Source organism: Rhinatrema bivittatum, chromosome 3, assembly GCF_901001135.1.
Source record: "Rhinatrema bivittatum chromosome 3, aRhiBiv1.1, whole genome shotgun sequence".
NCBI lineage: Eukaryota > Metazoa > Chordata > Amphibia > Gymnophiona > Rhinatrematidae > Rhinatrema > Rhinatrema bivittatum.
Window position 1 is genome coordinate 243,318,368 of NC_042617.1, and position 19,282 is coordinate 243,337,649.

At 42.4% G+C, this 19,282-nt stretch overlaps 1 protein-coding gene across 4 annotated transcripts in view; it reads left to right on the forward strand.

The window, feature by feature from the left end:
• Nucleotides 1-19,282, forward strand: part of SOS1 (SOS Ras/Rac guanine nucleotide exchange factor 1) — a 1,044,495-nt gene that overhangs the window by 875,579 nt on the left and 149,634 nt on the right. For all 4 annotated transcript variants that reach the window (XM_029594364.1, XM_029594368.1, XM_029594365.1 and 1 more), the window contains one exon: nucleotides 385-557. In XM_029594364.1, the coding sequence (XP_029450224.1) occupies nucleotides 385-557 (173 nt within the window). The remainder of the gene's footprint in view (nucleotides 1-384; nucleotides 558-19,282) is intronic.

A 19,282-nucleotide genomic window follows, 5' to 3' on the forward strand; every position in this document is an offset into this window, starting at 1 on the left:
AAATTAGAGCTTTTCCATCCCCTTTATCATATCTTGAAAACACTGTTGACAATATTGTTATAGTATACTAATAGAAATGTTAATGAGATCTGTTTATATTCATAGTCAAATAGAAACAAATTTAATATCTTAATAAATCATTATCATACCATCCAAATGTAATTTGTTCTTTTCTGATTGTTTTATGGTTTTTCTAACTCAACTATTGATTATTACACTGTTTTTAATAGTATGCTAATTTAAATCTAGAAATCATTGTTGTGCAGTTCTGTGGATATGTACTTTGGAATCTGACAAAAAAGATTGGTAGAAAACAAGTTTGCAGAGTTTGGAAATGCTAAAAGCTGCAGTTTGATCATATATATATTTCTTTTTCCCAATCAGGAATATATTTGACTAATATCTTGAAAACAGAAGAAGGAAACCCTGATTTTCTAAAAAGACATGGAAAAGAGCTTGTAAACTTTAGCAAGAGGAGGAAGGTGGCTGAAATTACAGGAGAAATCCAGCAATACCAGAACCAACCCTATTGTTTGCGAGTAGAACCAGATATCAGAGTGAGTTTTGATTCATATCTGCTATGTAAGGTTTGGGAATGAATCTGGTGTTGTAATCTCATCCTCAAACACAAGCTTCAGGAACCTCAATTGTGGTTATTTTCACTGAATTTTTAAAACTGCATAAAATAGCTCTAGTATGTTTATTTAACAAGAGGTTAAGGATTCTAACATGTTACATTGTTTTATAAAAGGTAGTTTTTTTTAATATGCCTCTTTTCTATAGTTCATAACCTTTTCTTCCATTTCCCATTCCCACCTATGCCCACTTTCTCTTTTCCTTTCCAAAATGGTTGCATGGGCATCACTAAGACCCCCTTGCTCCACAAGCCCAGTCATCCCCTACTTTCTCCCCACCCCGGTCTATTGTCTATGTGACAAACTAAGCAAACATGAGTTCTCCTCTCAGGAAGAGACATGTTTTTGTGCCCAGAGTAATTATGAGAAACAATGTCTTGGCAAAAATTTCAGAAAACAGAAGTTTTGTTTCTGGAAGAGGGAAAATTATTGTTCCTTGGAGTATCCTAAACGCAGGAAGTCCTTGGGCTTATGACACATTTGGTTCCTGAAAACCATGTTTTTAATCAAAAAACAAGTGAAAATAAATTCTCATAACAACGTTATAAATGGGAGACTGGTTCTAGCACCAGGGCCTAATTCCCTATTTTGTAAAAAATAGTACTGTAAAAAGCATAGACACATTTTAAAATATTACTTTTTTTGTCTGAAGAGGAAAGTACCAAGGCATGCTTACAGGAAACTGCATGGACACCATTTTGAGGAGAGGAAATCCCTGCACTCTTCCTACTAACATCACCTTGCCAGGCCTCATAGTAATCAGCACACAATGTGTGTCTATTGGGAGTTGCTCAGACATTTTAAAGTTGAAACAAGTGTTGTAAGTTGGATAATAGGTATCAGTTTAGAATTGTTGTAACTCAGAATTCTAACTCAAACGCCTTTTGAGGACTTTATCTAATTTGAAAAAAAAAGCTTTTAAGTAATTGTTATAAAATAAGATGTGATTATTTAAAAATTCAAAGCAATGATGACACTCTCTCAGGGTAAAATTCCAATTTACCCACGCAAATGGACTTCTTGATTATTGCCTTCCCTGTGTGTGGATAAAAGTACCTGCGGATCTTCATAGGTGTTCTAGGGCTCGTGGGTAAATTTGAAAACCAAAATTTCTCTGCATTCAGATAGGCCGATTCTCACAAATGGGTTGTGCATCTTTACCAGGAGATGGAGTAAAGGCTGACGTCACAGACATATAACCCTGTCCCGACATCAACCCGACAGGATTCTCCATCTCCAGCACATGGTAGACATACATTTCTCTACTGGGGATTGCTTGTAGTTAATTTCTTTCTTTATTTAAGAAGAAAGGAGAAGTTTAATAGCACCGCTTGAACTCCAGAGTTGATACCGGTAGGTTCCTCCCTCGGTTGAACACCTTTAGTCTGGCAGCCTTTAAGGCGGGGACTTAAAAAAAAAAAAAAAAAAAGGGCAAAGCGATTGAAGGACAAGGCAAACTCGGCTGTGAAGGCTTTGCCCTCTCCCCCCATAGCCAGAGACCCGGTTCTCTCAATCAGGGAGCACTGAGATCAGGTAAAAATGAAATAATACAGTAAGAAGAAAAAAGAGAGTAGGGAGGTTTCATGTCCCCTAGTCCTTCCTTACTAGGACTTCTGCCCTTGGCGTGAGTGGTCAGCATCTTTCCCTTCTCCCTCTCACGTTTCTGGGAGTTTGAGGTGTGGAAGTGGCGAGGGTTTGGCGGGTTGAGCAGTCTTTGGCTAGGCCTCACTCCCAGACTTGAGTTTATCGAGTCGCGTGGTAGGCCACAGCGACGTTTTCGCGCATTTCTGTGTGCGCACCCACTCCACCACACAGCGGTGTACTTGAATGTATATCTTATTTCGGCGCACAAGAAAGATAAGGCAGTATAGTGCCAGTGACAAGTCTGAGCACTTAGTGATCTGTGCTGCTTGCCCCATATAGGCAATACAGCCAGGGAATTCTGCGAGTCTGTGTCAGCGGTGCCTAGATTCTCGAGGTGATTTGCCTCTGACTGATTTTGCCAAAGTTGTTCCATCCCCTTCATACAGGGGGATTGGAGATGAAGGCGACATAGCGAGGTTGTCCCCTTCTTCAATTAATCCTATGATAGGGATGTCTTCAGGGGATGTTCGGTCAGAGATTGAAAGCTTGGGGCTTCTGGAGCCTGGTAAGAACATGAGAACATGCCATGGGTCAGACTAAGGGTCCATCAAGCCCAGCATCCTGTTTCCAACAGTGGCCAATCCATAAGAACCTGGCAAGTATCCAAAAACTGTCTATCCATGCTAGTAATAGTAGTGGCTATTTTCTAAGTCAACTTAATTAATAGCAGGTAATGGACTTGTCCTCCAAGAACTTATCCAATCCTTTTTTAAACCCAGCTACACTAACTGCACTAACCACATCCCCTGGCAATAAATTCCAGAGTATAATGTGCGTTGAGTGAAAAAGAACTTTCTCAGTTTAGTTTTAAATGTGCTACATGCTAACTTCATGGAATGCCCCCTAGTCCTTCTATTATCCAAAAGAGTAAATAAGCAATTCACATTTACCCATTCTAGACCTCTCATGATTTTAAATACCTCTATCATATCCCACCTCAGCCATCTCTTCTCCAAGCTGAACAGTCCTAATTACTTTAGTCTTTCCCGATAAGGGAGCTGTTCTATCCCCTTTATCATTTTGGTCTCCGTACTTTCTGCATCACAACTATACCTTTTTTGAGATGCTGCAACCAGAACTGTACACAGTATCAAGGTGCAGTCTCACCATGGAGCGATACAGAGGCATTATGACATTTTCTGTTTTATTCACCATTCCCTTTCTAATAATTCCCAACATTCTGTTTGCTTTTTTGACTACCACAGCACACTGACCTGACACTTTTAATGTGTTATCCACTGTGTCGCCTCAATCTCTTTCTTGGGTGGCAGATTTGTGAGGCAAGACTTGCCTTGGGTAAAGCCATGCTGACTTTTTTGCATTAAACCATGTCTTTCTATATGTTCTGTGATTTTGATCTTTAGAACACTTTCCACTATTTTTCCTGGCACTGAATTCAGGCTAACTAGTCTGTAGTTTCCTGGATCACCCCTGGTGCCCCTTTAAAATATTGGGGTTACATTAGCCACCCTCCAGTGGACCATCCTCCTTTTCTTGGTGGAATTTTTCCAGGGACTACAGACCCTTCTGCAGGGGTCGCCCTGCAAAGAAGGTGAGATCTTCGAAATCGGGGTCACATACTCAAAAGTTCCCATTTGTCTGCCACCACGTGCAAGCGCCGCAATGGAATGGTCCCAGAGGATGTGGTTAAGGATGACTCTGATGATTTGGGTTTCTCCCTCTGGAAGAGGGAGAAATTCCCTTGGATTTAGAGCCACAAGGAACTCTCCTCTGTTTCTTTCATAGAGGTGAGTTGCTGAGTCTGTTATCTCAGACTCTGAAGACACTTGGAGTGGCTGGGGGTGACTCTACGGGTACGCAAAAGAAAGATCCTCTTTGGTCATCCTACGCAAAGCATCATGTTTTTCCCTTTCTGGATGAAATTTGAGTTGATTGACCTTGCATGGAGTGCTTCAGAAGCAAACTTTAAAGGGGAATGCACTTTGACAATTCTGTACCCCTTGGATCCTGCGGTAAGGGAACAGCTGCATTTCCCAAAGGTAATGTTCTGTGATAAAGCCACCATTCCAGTGGAAGGAGGAGAGCTCTAAAAGGATGTTTAGGATAGGAGAATTGAAGCTATCCTTAAGGAAGCCTTTGAGGCCATGGCAATGAATTTGCAAATTATCTCTTGTTGCTCCCTGGTGGCTCGGGCTAATCTACATCTCAGGAGACTGATGGAGTGGGTTTGAATAGCCAAGCAGTGATAGAACTGAGAGCCACCACCTTACTGATGCGAGCTATGACCTTGTTCGCACCTTGACCAGAGGGGTGTTTTCCGTGATAGTAGCTAGGCTTCAACTGTGGCTGCAAAATTGATCAGCAGACACAATTTCTAAGTCCAATGTCACCGAGGTTACCCTTTAAGAGTTCTCTTTTATTTGGCAGTGAGTTGGAGAAAATGGCAAATATATGAGGGGAATCCCAGGTCCCTAGTTTGCAAGAGGGTAAGAAGCCAGTATCGCGTCCTTTTGGGGCAAGGGGCCGCACTAGAAACTACAGGGGAACGACTACTCAAAGGTTTCAACCTTTCCGTAGGTTTCAGTCCTTTCAGCCAAGAAAACCTCAGAAGAATGCTGGCTCCAGGAGCCAAGCACCTCGACTTTTATAATTAAGGTGTGCGGACTCAGCTACTGGTGCAGGAGATAGGTGCGCCTCTATCTCGCTTTTATCTTAGGTGGGCTCCGATCATGTCGGACCCATAGATCCTGGAAGTGATGTGGGTGCTCATAGGCTCTTAAGTCTCATTGAAACTCTTTTTGACATGTCACACAAGAAGTCATTATTCCTGTTCTCCTAAATTTTTTATTTTTTATAAGCAGTCTTTATAATTGCTAACAGTATAACATTGTAACATGACTTTTGTGTTATAAACTTGCAAGCTAGATAAAGATGCTGAGCTATAAGGTTGAAGAACATTTTGAACTGATGTGAGGTTATTTGACATTCCATCTTAAAAACAGGGACGAGGTCTGTTTACATTCCATCTGTGATTATAGAAAATATTCTTAGAACAAACACAATGTTGGCAAATTCCAAGAATACATTTACATGCGAAACTAGAATTAAATTACCATATGGCTATTCAGATTATTTGTTTATAATAGAAAGCTAATCATAGAAATTTTGACAATTATGTAACCCAGTTTAAGGGTTGGAAATATACAACTGACATTCTATATAATGCTTTGTTATCAGTAAAATCATTTGAGAGGGACTTAGCTAGTACTTTGCAAGGCGCTCTGCCTCTCCATAAGGTACCTTATTAAATGTTTAAGATTTGTTATTTTATAGCATTTAATTAAAAAGTTTTTTCTCTACAGCTAGTGGCATTAAGCATTAAACTCCAAGTCCTAAAAAAAACTTAGACCCCCTCCTTCACTTCCATGATTTTCGCACAGTCCTCCAAGCCACCCTATTCTCTAAAATTGACTATTGTAACACCCTTCTTCTAGGCCTCCCCGCAACCACCATGAAACCCCTACAAATGCTCCAAAATGCAGCGGCCAGAATCCTTACCAATACACACCACAAAGACCACATTACCCCTATCCTCAAAGATCTCCACTGGCTCCCTATCTGCTTTAGAATTCTATACAAGAGTCTCTCCATCATTCACAAGACCCTACAAACCAGCAATCCCCTTGGCTAAAAGACTCTCTGAGCTTCCACACATCTAAAAGACCGGTCAGAACTGCCTACAAAGGTTCTCTCCATATGCCCCCAGTCAAACTCACTCATTATACCTCCATCAAAGAACGAGCCTTCTCCCTAGCAGGGCCATCCCTATGGAATTCCATGCCCCCTGAGTTACGCCAGGAACACTATCCCATTATCTTAAAAAAAACAAAAAGAAAACTTTAAGACCTGGCTGTTCAAACAAGCCTTTCCTTAGTTACAGACTCCATTCTTGCCTTACCCTCCCACTTCCATCTTCTCCTATTCGGATTACTTCCCATATCCTAACCTATCCGCCGCATTCGACACAGTTAATCATGCCATCCTTCTCGAGCGGCTATCAGATATAGGAATCCAAGGAGAAGCTCACAGTTGGTTTCAATCATTCCTAGAAAATAGATCCTACAAAGTCAAGATCAATAACGTAGAATCACCTCCTATCAAATCAATCAGAGGAGTACCTCAAGGTTCATCGCTCTCCCCTACCCTTTTCAACATTTACCTACTTCCACTCTGCCACCTACTCTCCAGCCTCAAGCTAAAGCACTATATTTTCGCTGATGACATTCAGATACTCCTTCCTATCACAGAATCACTGCAAAAAACTTGGGCTCATTGGAACAACTGTTTACTAACCATCAATTCCCTACTATCCAGCCTTAACCTTATACTCAATACAAATAAAACAGAAATCCTCATCATCTCTCCTGACGAAAACCACACTCTCTTCAACGTCCAAAGCCCTACACAATCCACAACACCACCCATTAACCACTCACCTTCTGTCAGAGACTTAGGGGTGCGCCTCGACAATCAATTCAACTTTAAATCTTTCATTCACAACACAACCAAAGAATGTTACTTCAAACTCCAAGTGCTCAAAAATCTGAAACCACTCCACTTCAGTGACTTCCGTTTAGTAGTTCAGTCTATAATTCTGTCCAAGTTAGACTACTGCAATTCTCTTCTGCTAGGTCTTCCGATTTCATCTATAAAACCCTTACAGATGGTACAAAACGCTGCGGCGAGGCTACTCACCAACACCAGAGCTCACATCACACCAATCCTGCACTACCTTCACTGGCTTCCTATCAATGATCCACAAGGATATTATGGGCAGCGCCCACCTAAATCTTATCTCGCAACTCCGCCTTCACACATCAAAAAGACCAATCAGATATAATTACAAAGGTTCTTTATATGCTCCCCCGATCAAAACTTCACTAACTAAACGAGCACTCTCAACAGCTGGGCCCACCCTTTGGAACTCTTTACCGCCAGACCTTCGACTAGAAACCTGCCACCTAACTTTCAAGAAAAATCTATAAACGTGGCTCTTCCGGCAAGCCTTTCCGGAACCGCAGGAACACTCCGACACCGGTCAAAGAGCAAAATAGCTCAATATAAAGCCCCCACCGCCCATCTACCCTCAGGACCCGAACTAGCCCTATCTGGACAGTCCACTTGCTATGAAAGACCCTTTCCTGATGCATTAGCTCACTAGTTCTTGCTCTTCCCATGTTTATGCCCACCAACAGTGACCACAGTCACCTGTATTCCCCAACCAGTACGTTCCTACCTTACCCACCAATTATTTGTAATTAGTCTTATCATTCACTCATGTTATTTGACGAATTATTGCTATCTATTTTATATTTTATATTTAATATTTAATGATTTACATTCTTTTGTTCTAAACTCTGTTTAATGTTTAATGTAACGCCTTACCCTTGTTTAATGTTTAATGTAACGCCTTACCAGCGACAGTTTTGTTCTATGGAAACCGACCTGATTTGATATTTTATATCGAGAATGTCGGTATATAAAAACCCTAAATAAATAAATAAATAAAGATACTACTTAGTATTAAAATATTCTATCATATTGTTAAATTACCTGCCGCAGAAATACGTGATTTCATAAATATGCTTCTACTCCTATATGTTTACCCATGTTTGCTTCCCTTAAATGATTGTATTTTATAATTGCATTTTACAAATATGCTCGTTATAAATATATCATACTGCTAACTTCAATGTCACCTCTGAACCTTCATTAATTTTCAGTCCCATACAGCCAACAGCCAATTGTTATATGTTATAAAGTTTGTTATATTCTAAATCTTATGTTATATGCTAATTTATATGTTTCCTGTTGATAGCAGGGCTGAATTAGCCATGCTGTCATGGGATCTGTCAGTCAGGTCCGGGAGGCGGAGCTTTAACAAGCAGAGATTAGATTTTTTGTCTCTGCGGCTGCGCGTGTTCCCGCGCAGGAAAGTAACAGATTCTCCTCAGTCTGTTTTTTTCCGTGAGCGGAATCGCACATGGGGCTGACTTCTCCTCATAGTTTATTGTTTTTCTAAAGAAATGTCAAAAAAGTCAGGGTTTAAACCCTATACCTGTTGCAAGATAATGTCGGTCACAGATTGCCATGACCGATGTTACCAATGCCTGGGGCCAGAACACAATTTAAAAAATTGTGAATTTTGTGCCCGAATGTCCCCAAGAGCCCAAAAACAGCGGGCTTATAGGATTCTGGAACTTTTCAGTTTTTCAGAGCCATTGGAGGCTCATTCTTCACCTGGCCCCTCGACAACAACGGCTCCATTACAAAAACGAGTGTCGTCGTGGGATCCTCAACCATCCAGGCTTGGAGGTAAGGATTTGCCGAAACAACATAGGCCATCGGATCTGAGAGGACCAACAGAGCCTCAGAGGTCGGCGCAGGAAACAACGGTGCCTAGAACTTCGGCGCCTAGAACTTATGCGCCCAAAAATACCTTCTGCGCCTAAATCACCATCGGCGCATAAACCTTCTGCGCCCAAACCGACATCGGCGCACACAGCACCTACAACATCAGCACACAAGGTGCCAAAGACGTCTGCGTGCACAGCGCCGGACACTTCTGCGCACTCGGCGCCGGAAACAACGGCACCAAAGACATTTGCGCGCACGACACCGAAATCCTATGCGCACAAGTCGACATATGCACATAATCTACAGAAAACATCGGCTCACATGGCACCAAAGGCATTGGAGCACACGACAACAAGGAAATCGAAGCACAGTGAACTTCATCAGTCCAAACACCCATATCATTCAATACCACTTGGGTTAAAACGAAAACATCAGTCTCCAGAGGTACTGCATTCCACCTCTTCAGATTCCAATTCCACAGAAGTGAAATCAAAACGTATAAGACTATCACCATCAGGAAGTGGAATCCATACAGGACACCATCATCATAGGCGGTCACATCACTCACATCAAAAACCTGGGAAGATGAGGGATACATGGGAAGTGAGCCCTTCTACTTCTAGGTCATCCCACACACGAAGTGCAGATAACTTATCTCATAGAGACATAATACAAATCACTTCCTCTGCTGCATCTTCATCCTCAGATAATTCTGTTAGGACCACAGATGGCAGGAGGGGGCAGAAGAATTAGATGCCAAGTGCTTCCCTTCAAATTCTTCTGGTGCAACCTAAACCATATGAGTTACCAAAACAATCTGGTCGTTCAGCAATGCCTCCTCAAACAAAAGAGGCATTTTTTCAATTATCCCAATCATTAGCAGGTTTTTACGAAACACTTCAATCATCTTTTAAGATGTCTAACGAACTATCTGTGAGTTCCCGGAACACAATATACATACCTCTAGAGAACCTTCGGTGGAGCCTCCGGCATCTCCAATAGCACAACGTCCAATTTCACCAATTCAACAGCAAGATATACCTATCGATTCTCTGTCTCCGCAAACATCCCCATCGTCATCTACCAGATTCCCATCGGATCCGCAGGAACAACCGCACGAACCGTATTCTCCTCCAGAGGACCTGACATACCCAAAATGTTTAGAAAAATTAGGCACGATATTACATCTGGAGGAACAAAAGGAGACAGATCCTAGATCAGAAACCTTTGGTCTCCTAAAGATTTTTGACGCCCCAGGAGAACCAACATCTCTCCCACCACAGGAACTGTTATATACAGTCTTAAAGAAATCTTGGGAAACACCTTACTCTGTCAGCGGTTTCAAAGAAAACGGATATAAAATTTCGCATGCAAAAAACATCACCTTACTCTATGCCGCAACTACCACATGCTTCAATTGTGGTAGAGTCTGCATTGCAAAGATTAAAAAAAGCAAAGTCGCATGCCTCATATCCACCAGGCAGAGACAACCGATATTTAGATGAGTTTGGCAGGAAAATGTGCCACAACTCAATGTTGAATGCCCGCATTATGCACCATCAGTTCTACATGGTACAATACCTGCATGAGTGCATACAGGCTAAAAAAGGTATGCTTTCCTCGACGGCAGATCAGATACCACCACTTCTTCATGACATGGAGGAGTGTTCTCGACACCTTCTGCGGTCGATATATGAGGGATTTGAAGGTACAGAGAAGGGCAACCAAAATGATAAAGGGGATGGAACAGTTTCCCTATGAGGAAAGGCTGAAGAGATTAGGGCTGTTCAGCTTGGAGAAGAGACGGCTGAGGGGGGACATGATAGAGGTCTTTAAGGTCTTTAAGATCATGAGAGGTCTTGAACAAGTAGATGTGACTCGGTTATTTTCACTTTAGAATAATAGAAGGATTAGGGGGCATTCCATGAAGTTAGCAAGTAGCACATTTAAGACTAATCGGAGAAAATTCTTTTTCACTCAACGCACAATAAAGCTCTGGAATTTGTTGCCAGAAGATGTGGTTAGTACAGTTAGTGTAGCTGGGTTCAAAAAAGGTTTGGATAAGTTCTTGGAGGAGTCCATTAATGGCTATTAATCAATTTTACTTAGGGAATAGCCACTACTATTAATTGCATCAGTAGCATGGGATCTTCTTAGTGTTTGGGTAATTGCCAGGTTCTTGTGGCCTGGTTTTGGCCTCTGTTGGAAATAGGATGCTGGGCTTGATGGGACCCTTGGTCTGACCCAGCATGGCAATTTCTTATGTTCTTATGTCTGCAACAGCCATTGCAGCCCGTAGGATGGCATGGTTACGTTCTAGTAAGATACGAGAAGATTTACACGAAAAACTAACGAACCTCCCGTGTACAGGAGATAACCTGTTCGGAGAACGATTTCAAGACACAGTCGACAAATTAAGAGGAAGCTTCTAGCAGTCCAATCCTTAACATCACAACCTCACTACTCGACCACGCGTCGTTATATGGCATCTACTCGTAGACAATCCTATGCCCGTAGGCCTTATAGGTCTTATCAATCCTTTTGTACACAGACGTATCCATCTTACCAGCGTCCTCCGCCACCACAACTCAACTCAACTCAACGTAGGGGTAAGCCGCGTAAACAAAGAAAGCAGATACAGCATCCGGCTGCTGCAGTAAAATCAACGCCATCTTTTTAATAACCCAGCCACCACCACTACATCAAGCACCACCTGGCAGAATTCATTCTTGCCTGGCAACCTGGGAGAGAATAACAGCCAATCAATGGGTTTTAGACATAGTACGTCACAGCTATCAACTCCAATTCGCCACAAAACCCATATTACCTCGCTTTTTCCACTCTAAAGAATCAAAGTTTCCAACCACAACTGGGGGAGGAAATTGCGTTACTTCGCAAACAGCAAACCATTCGGATTTCCCCAAAAACCCAAAAGGTGGGATTTTATTCCCCATACGTTCTCCTACCCAAAAAGTCGGGTAGCCTTCACCCTATATTAGAGCTACGGCAATTAAACAAATTCCTGACCAAAGAAAAATTCAAGATGGTATCATTGAAATCAATCCTACCTCTGATTCAACCCAACGACTGGATGTGTTCCATCGATCTAAAGGATGCTTACACACATATTCCAATTCATCCATTCTCGTGGTGATACCTGTACTTCCGCTACAGGCATCATCACTACCAGTACAAAGTTCTTCCCTTTGGACTATCGGCTGCACCCAGGGTTTTCCCCAAATGTATGGTTGTGGTGGTGGCTCATCACAGACAACAAGGGATAACAATCTTTCCATATCTGGACGATTGGCTGATAATCGCTTCAACTCCGAACATGTTAATCGATCACCTCCATCAGGTGATAGACTGCTTACAGGAATTAGGATTAGTGATCAACTTTTCAGAAATCACACCTACAACCAACACAACTGCAATTCGTAGGAGCATGCCTGGACACCACTTGCAACCCGGCATAACTACCAAATGACAGGATATCACAATTGTGTCATCTTCTCCATGTGTTGGACCATACTCGGAGACCTTCGGCGAGACAAATCTTAGTAGTCCTAGGCCACATGGCAGCGGCTATTTTTACAGTTCCCAACACCAGGCTACACATGAGACGCCTGCAATGGGGACTAAAACATCAATGGAAACAACACTCACAACCATTGACACAGGAGTTATCGTTGACCTCCGAGATGAGACTGGACATAACATGGTGGCTCCTAGACTCCACCCTGTCCAAGGGAGCATTATTCAGTTCCCCTCCTCACAACGCAGTCTTAACCACGAATGCGTCTCGCAAAGGATGGGGAGCACATCTCGAGATTTACGAAACCCAAGGGTTATGGACAATCTCCGAGCAGACCCTGCAGATAAATTTATTGGAGCTCAGAGCAATTCGAAATGCATTACAAGTGTTTCAGGACCACCTGAAAGGTCGCAGGGTCATGATATATACGGACAATCAAGTGGCGATATTTTATATCAACAAACAAGGAGAGTCCGTTTCATGGTCCGTTTGCAAGGAGACCCTGGCAATCTTCGAACATGCTCACCGAAATTGCATACATCTGCAAGCAACTTACTTACCAGGAGTAGCAAATACAGGAGCAGACAGACTATTTTATTTTATTTATTTAACATTTTTTATATACCGAAATTCTAGCAACAATGTTGCTAATCATTTCGATTTACATATAACATTGGAGTGACTTAACATGCGAGTCTTACATGGAACAGGAAAGACTAAGCCGCATCTTTCATCCTCACGAATGGGCACTCAATTCGGAAGTCGCCCAAGACATCTTAATACAGTGGGGGACGCCTGAGATCTATTTGCAACGGAGATCAACTCTCAAGTTCCCAAATTCTGCTCGATAAGACCAAGCCAGTTCAGGATCGCTCAGGACGCCTTCCTCATTCCGTGGACAACAGGCCTCCTTGTATGCCTTTCCTCCCATACCACTCATAACAAGGACAATTCAAAAGTGCATCAAGATGGTGCCCTGAGCAGTTGTATCTCCGTTTGCTCCGGATCTCAGATTTCTAAAAACAAGCTTAATTGCGATTTTCCTCATTGATATGCCTCACAAGAGAAAAGGCAAAGTCCGCGTCTTCCCACCCGACCAGGAGAATGCTGCCGGACAGTGATTAATATCTGAGTTCACCATTAATCCACCGGAATCGAGGGTGTTCAGCCCCGTTGGAGAGATGGCGGGAGGAGAGCCATACTCACCTGGGGAACTTTCACTGAGCCCTCCGGACCCCAGAACGCCGGTAAGAGCTTTGCCCCTAACGGCCAACGGAGGAGCTGAGACTCATACCGATGAGGTTATTAGGCGTTTTCAGCTGGGTGGCCCAGAAGCCGACCGAGCGGCAGGAGAGTCAGGAGGAAACCTGCAACCCCGATTGCCCGACACGCCGAGAGGAGGAGGAGAGATGGCGGCGGACACCCCCAGAACAACGGGGAGAGCTTGGTGAGGACACCGGTTACGGGGTAAGAAGAACACTCTCCCAGCAATTTATTAAACCGGTGACTATAATCCTTGATAATATCTGGAAACTCATGATAAGGATGTCTTCGAGTTAGACAAACCTCAAAACTTGACGATATTGCCGCTAAAGTCGGGGTACTTGAACGGAACACGCATCAAAAATTTACTGAACAAGATAATTCTCTAAAGAAATTAAATGAAGATATAAAAAGCCTCCAGAATGTGAATGCCACAATCGTTTCAGAAAGAATTTCATCATTGAGAAGACTTGAGTCTATTGAAAATCACATGAGGCATTTAAACCTGAGATTATTGAATTTTCCTATTGTATTGGGGGAAATCCCATTATTGTCTTTTAAGAAATACGTAATGGAGGCTTTAAAGATTCCACAAGAAGAGATACCTGCAGTTAAGAAACTTTTCTTCTTGCCAGAAAAAAACAGCACTCCTTCTTTATTTCCAGCTCAAGGATCAGATTTCCAAAATCTGACTGATTACTTAGAAAACTCTAGTGTAGAAATTATAGATCATGCTGTACTTTTTGTTTCCTTTTATGATGAATCTGCAGTATCTATGATCATGAAGAATTATTTTAAAAATATAAATGAATTATTCTGTGGGGGCCTCATTCGAGTATATCAAGACCTAGCAAAGTCTACGCAGCAACGTAGAAAATAATTCTTACAGATGAGACTTGAGACCCTAGCATTAGGGGGTAGTTTTAAATTACACTACCCCTGTAAATGTATCATTAAACTGGCAAGGAATACTTATGTCTTCTTCTTACCTGATCAGTTAAAGGTTTTTTTGACTGGTAGGAGACTACCCGATGAGATTCAAGGGGTTGATAATAATTAAGGTGTGATTTAAGGGCAGTGCTATATGTAATGGATTTCTTTAAATAACTCCTCTTAATATTTCCTTTCTCTCCTGATTTCCTATGTAATAAGAGAATTTCTAGAATTGAATTTAAGGATGTCATGAGTCATAAGGGATTTGTGATCTTTAAAGATTTTTTTTCTTTTTTGTTCTTGTATCTCTGAATTTTCCGAAACAATTTCATTTGTATATTGTTAAAAGATGATAAATAAAAAAATTTAAAAAAAAGTGCATAGCAGACCAAGCTCAACTGATACTCATAGCCCTGGCTTGGCCGAGGCAACCATGGTACAGTTTCCTTCTCAGACTGTCCATTATTGACCCACTTTGATTACCGAATCGTCCAGATCTACTCTGCCAAGATCAAGGAACACTCCTACACCCACTACACTCATCGCTTCACTTGACAGCGTGGAGATTGAAAGGCTCCTTTTAACAGAACAGGGAGTTTCCCCTTCGGCACAGTTCATCTTGTTAGAATCCAGGAAACTCTCAACGAGGAAAAATTATAGCTATAAATGGAAACGCTACTCTACCTGGTGCACTTCCAAAGGCATACCACCATCGGACCGCTCACCTGAGCTTCTCGTGGATTATCTTCATACACTGCACGCAGCTGGTCTAGCAACATCATCCATTAGAGTCCATCTCAGTGCCATAGGTGCATATCATAGACCAGTTAACAATATTCCTATATGCAATCACCCCTTACTATCCCATTTCATTAAGGGGTTAACTCACCTTCATCTGATCTCTAAACCTCCAGTTCCATGGAACCTCAACATAGTTCTTGAACAGCTCATGCTTTCCCCGTTTGAACCCATGGACTCTGCACACATTAAATACCTCACATGGAAGGTGGTATTCCTCGTCGCAGTAACATCAGCACGAGGAGTCAGTGAATTACAGGCCTTGGTCCATTACCCTCCATATTTACAGTTTCATCACCAGAAGGTGGTTCTCTGAACTCACCCATCCTTCCTACCAAAAGTGGTTTCTCAGTTTCATCTCAATCAAACCATAGATCTACCCATCTTTTTCCCTAAACCGCATGCAAATGATAGGGAAAAATGACTGCATACACTAGATTGCAAAAGAGCTTTAGCATACTACAAAGACAGAACAAACTCAGACTCCTGAGTTTCTCAACTCTGTCTCTTTCGACCCAAAGGCACCTGGACTACCAGTGGCTAAACGCACCATCACCAGCTGGATAGCGCAATGCATTACGTTCTGCTACCACAAGCAAAAACTACAGCTAAATTCTGTTCCTAATGCTCACCAAGTCAGAGCAGTGGCGGCTTCTTTGGCACACCTTAAGAATGTAGAGCCCATAGACATTTGTAAGGCAGCTACATGGTCATTGCTCCATACCTTCACATCTCACTACTGCCTTGATCAACATACAGCCACTGATGCGAAGATAGGGCACACAATCCTGCAATCTCTATCCTCCTCTTCACGATGACTGCCACACTATTAATGATCACGTACAACCATAGATATCATAAACAACATGATCGGGAGCTTGAGACTCCCATGACAGCATGGCTAATTCAGCCCTGATATCAACGGGAAAAAGCAAGTTTGCTTACCGTAAACGGTGTTTCCGTAGCTAGGATGAATTAGCCATGCTGACCCGCCCTCCTCCCTGGCAGTCGCCATCTCTTTGACTATACTACTGCTTAATCACAGACTGAGGAGAATCTGTTACTTTCCTGCGCGGGAACCCACGCACAGCCACAGAGACCAAAAATCTAATCTCTGCTTGTTAAAGCTCCGCCTCCCGGACCTAATTGACAAATCCCATGACAGCATGGCTAATTCATCCTGCTATCTTCGGAAACACAGTTTACGGTAAGCAAACTTGCTTTTATAAATTTTACATTATATGCTAACTCAACTGTAACTAGTTCCGACCTACGCCTTTCTGTGCTTTCCTTTACCCTAGTTCTCTTGACCCCTGTTCTTTGTAACTTAACCTTCTTTCTAATGTTTTATTACCCTTGTTCATTGTAAACCGATATATGTCTTCATGAATGTCGGTATAAAAAAAAAAGATTTAAATAACTAAATAAATTCCTATTTTCAAGGAACTACAATAGAAGTGATACAAGAAGGTTATGCTCTAGAGTTTGTTCACATTCTACCAGATGCCTTTATGGTCTCTCCCTGCAACTATCTACAAAAGAGGGTGGCAGTGGAAACTACCTTAAGGAGGCTGTTGGACTTAAAGGATGTAATTCCTATTCCCGAATCGCAAGAAAATATAGGCCACTATTCCATTTATTTTATCATTCCTAGAAAGTCAGATCCCCTTTAGTGTAAGATGATTTATTACATTATTTCAAACATGGCTGTGTACCCAGGGTTATAGGGAAATGCGAAGAAATTTAAATGGTTTAGCAGTAAAAATAATAATGGATAGCTGTTAAGCATTACTACTTGCTGGTGTACTTTAAGATAGAAATACCTCTGTATTATATATTTTTTTAAAGAAGTTATTTGGTTTACTGAGTGATAATGATTTCTTAAGCGAATGAAAAAGGGATGATGCTTTCTAGTACATTGGTTCTCAACAGGCGTATCGGGACACCCTAGTGTCACAAGGTCCTGGGAAGTGGGGCCAGAAGGAGTCTGATTTCTCCTCATCAACCCAGGTGGAAGTTGATTGACTTCTCCTTTATCAAGCCTGAAGAGAGACTACTCTTGCTTCCTTCTCTTTCTGGGTCAGAGGAAGGCTGTTTCCTCATTCACCCAGATCAAAGTGAGACATTGCCAACTTCTGCTTTTCTGGGTCCGATGGAACACTAACTTTATCTTCCTCCGCTGGGCCTGGAAGTGAAACTGCTGATGCTCTCTTCACCCTATGGAGGGTGGGGCAAAGAAGGTTGGAGATATTGGGCAGGGAGGTGGAAGAGAAAGGCAATGTGGGAGCTATTGAGCAGGAAGGGGTGGGAAACAAGGAGTCAGGGTAGTTGAACAGGATGGGGGAGGAAGGGGTAGGGAGAGTTGAGCAGGGGGGAGAGAGGAGCACAGGGAAGAAGATATGGGGGTCGGGAATGCTGGACAGGGATGTGTGAGGGATGATTAAATGGAATAATTGGGAGAAATGAGGGATTATGGGCGCATGTAGGGAGAGTGACAGGATGAAAAAGCCAATGTCAGTTTTAGGAATGTGCATTTCTTCTATCTTTGTACTTGGCTTAGTGTAGAAGAAAATTTGTTTCTATTTCTCCAGTTTTGCACTGCATGCAGAGTGGCTTTTTGGGGTTTCCATTCCAGTTTTTGTCTCCACATTTGTAATTTGTGATCTTTTATTCTGTATTTGATGAAGGCCTATTCTGTGTGTGTAACCAAGGTTAGGTATTTTATTAGCATGGAGGCATTTGTATCAGTCTTATTTGTTGTGTTTCCTCAATAGAACTTGCATTGGTGGTGCCCTGCTGCCTTTTCATTGGTAGGGTTAGCACTGTTTGAGTCCTCTGAGTTAGTGCTGTTATGGTATGGCAGGTTTCCTATACATGTGCTGAGCATTTTCTTTTTCAGGTTTTGTATTTTACAATGAACCTGGAAGTAGAGAGGTTTTTTTTCTGACACTGAAATGATACCAGTATCAAAATATCTTTTTTTGTATGGTGAGTTGTTCAGGGAATTATCCTAGTTCTGCAATGCACCTATTATTGGGGGTTGTGGGATTCCTGTGGATGCAGAGTATATGTTTAAATTTGGCCCCATGATGGTCATGTGTTCAGTGTGTCACTCACATGAGCATCATCTATGAGGTGCTTCCCAACAGAAAAAAGGTTGAGAACCACTGTTCTAGTATATTAGAAACATGATGTGAGGCAAAGTCCATAAGGCCTTTCTAGTGTGCCCATCTACACTAACTACTCAGCATTACAATCTCCTCCCTCAGAGAAATCCTCAGTGTGTCTCATAATTTCTTGTTTCATATACTGCCCTTGTCTCCACCACCTCAGCTGAAAGCCTATTTTATGTGTCTACCACTCTCTCTGTAAAGAAATATTTCTTTAGATTACTCCTGAGTCTACTCCTTTTTGCCCTCATCCCATGATCCAGACTGGGCTGGCTGAAGGAATAAGAGCACCATGGCTCTGGGGCCGGCGACAATGGCTTGTCCTTTTTTTTTTTTTTTTCCCTATAGCTCCAGCCCAGAAGAGGAAACGGTATCCCTTGTCCATGAGGGTGAGAAGAAAGGACATGTCATTGCTTCCACGTCAGGAGGATTAACATTGGTCTGGGAGAGAAGCAGGCTACAGCATCAGCCCCAAGTAGCAGTGCAGCCTGCACCATGGATCATGACCATGGAGGCCAGAATAGGGCAGGTCCCTTCCCTGCAATCTGAAGGTGCAGCACAGTGAGAAGGAGCAGGAGGCCCAGAGTAGGATTGGTCCCTGCTCCCACCACCTGAAGTAGCAATGTGGCCCAAAGGATAAGTTGACTCTTACCCCCATAGACTTGAAGGATCAACGTGGCAAAGGAGCAGGAGGCCAGAGTAGGGTTCTTCCAATCTCGCCCACAGAAGGAATTGTCTCGTCGGTGGAGGAGGAGGATGCTACTGCTGCTGCCCTGCTTGTACTTCCAAGTTTTGGAGGGGAGAAAAAGTGAGTGAGAGAGAGAGAGAGTGTGTGACTTAAAAGAAGTAGCATGCATATATGTGCGTGAACATGGGTTGGCATGAGAGAGCAGATTTGCGTGTGAACATGTTTCTATGAAAGAGAA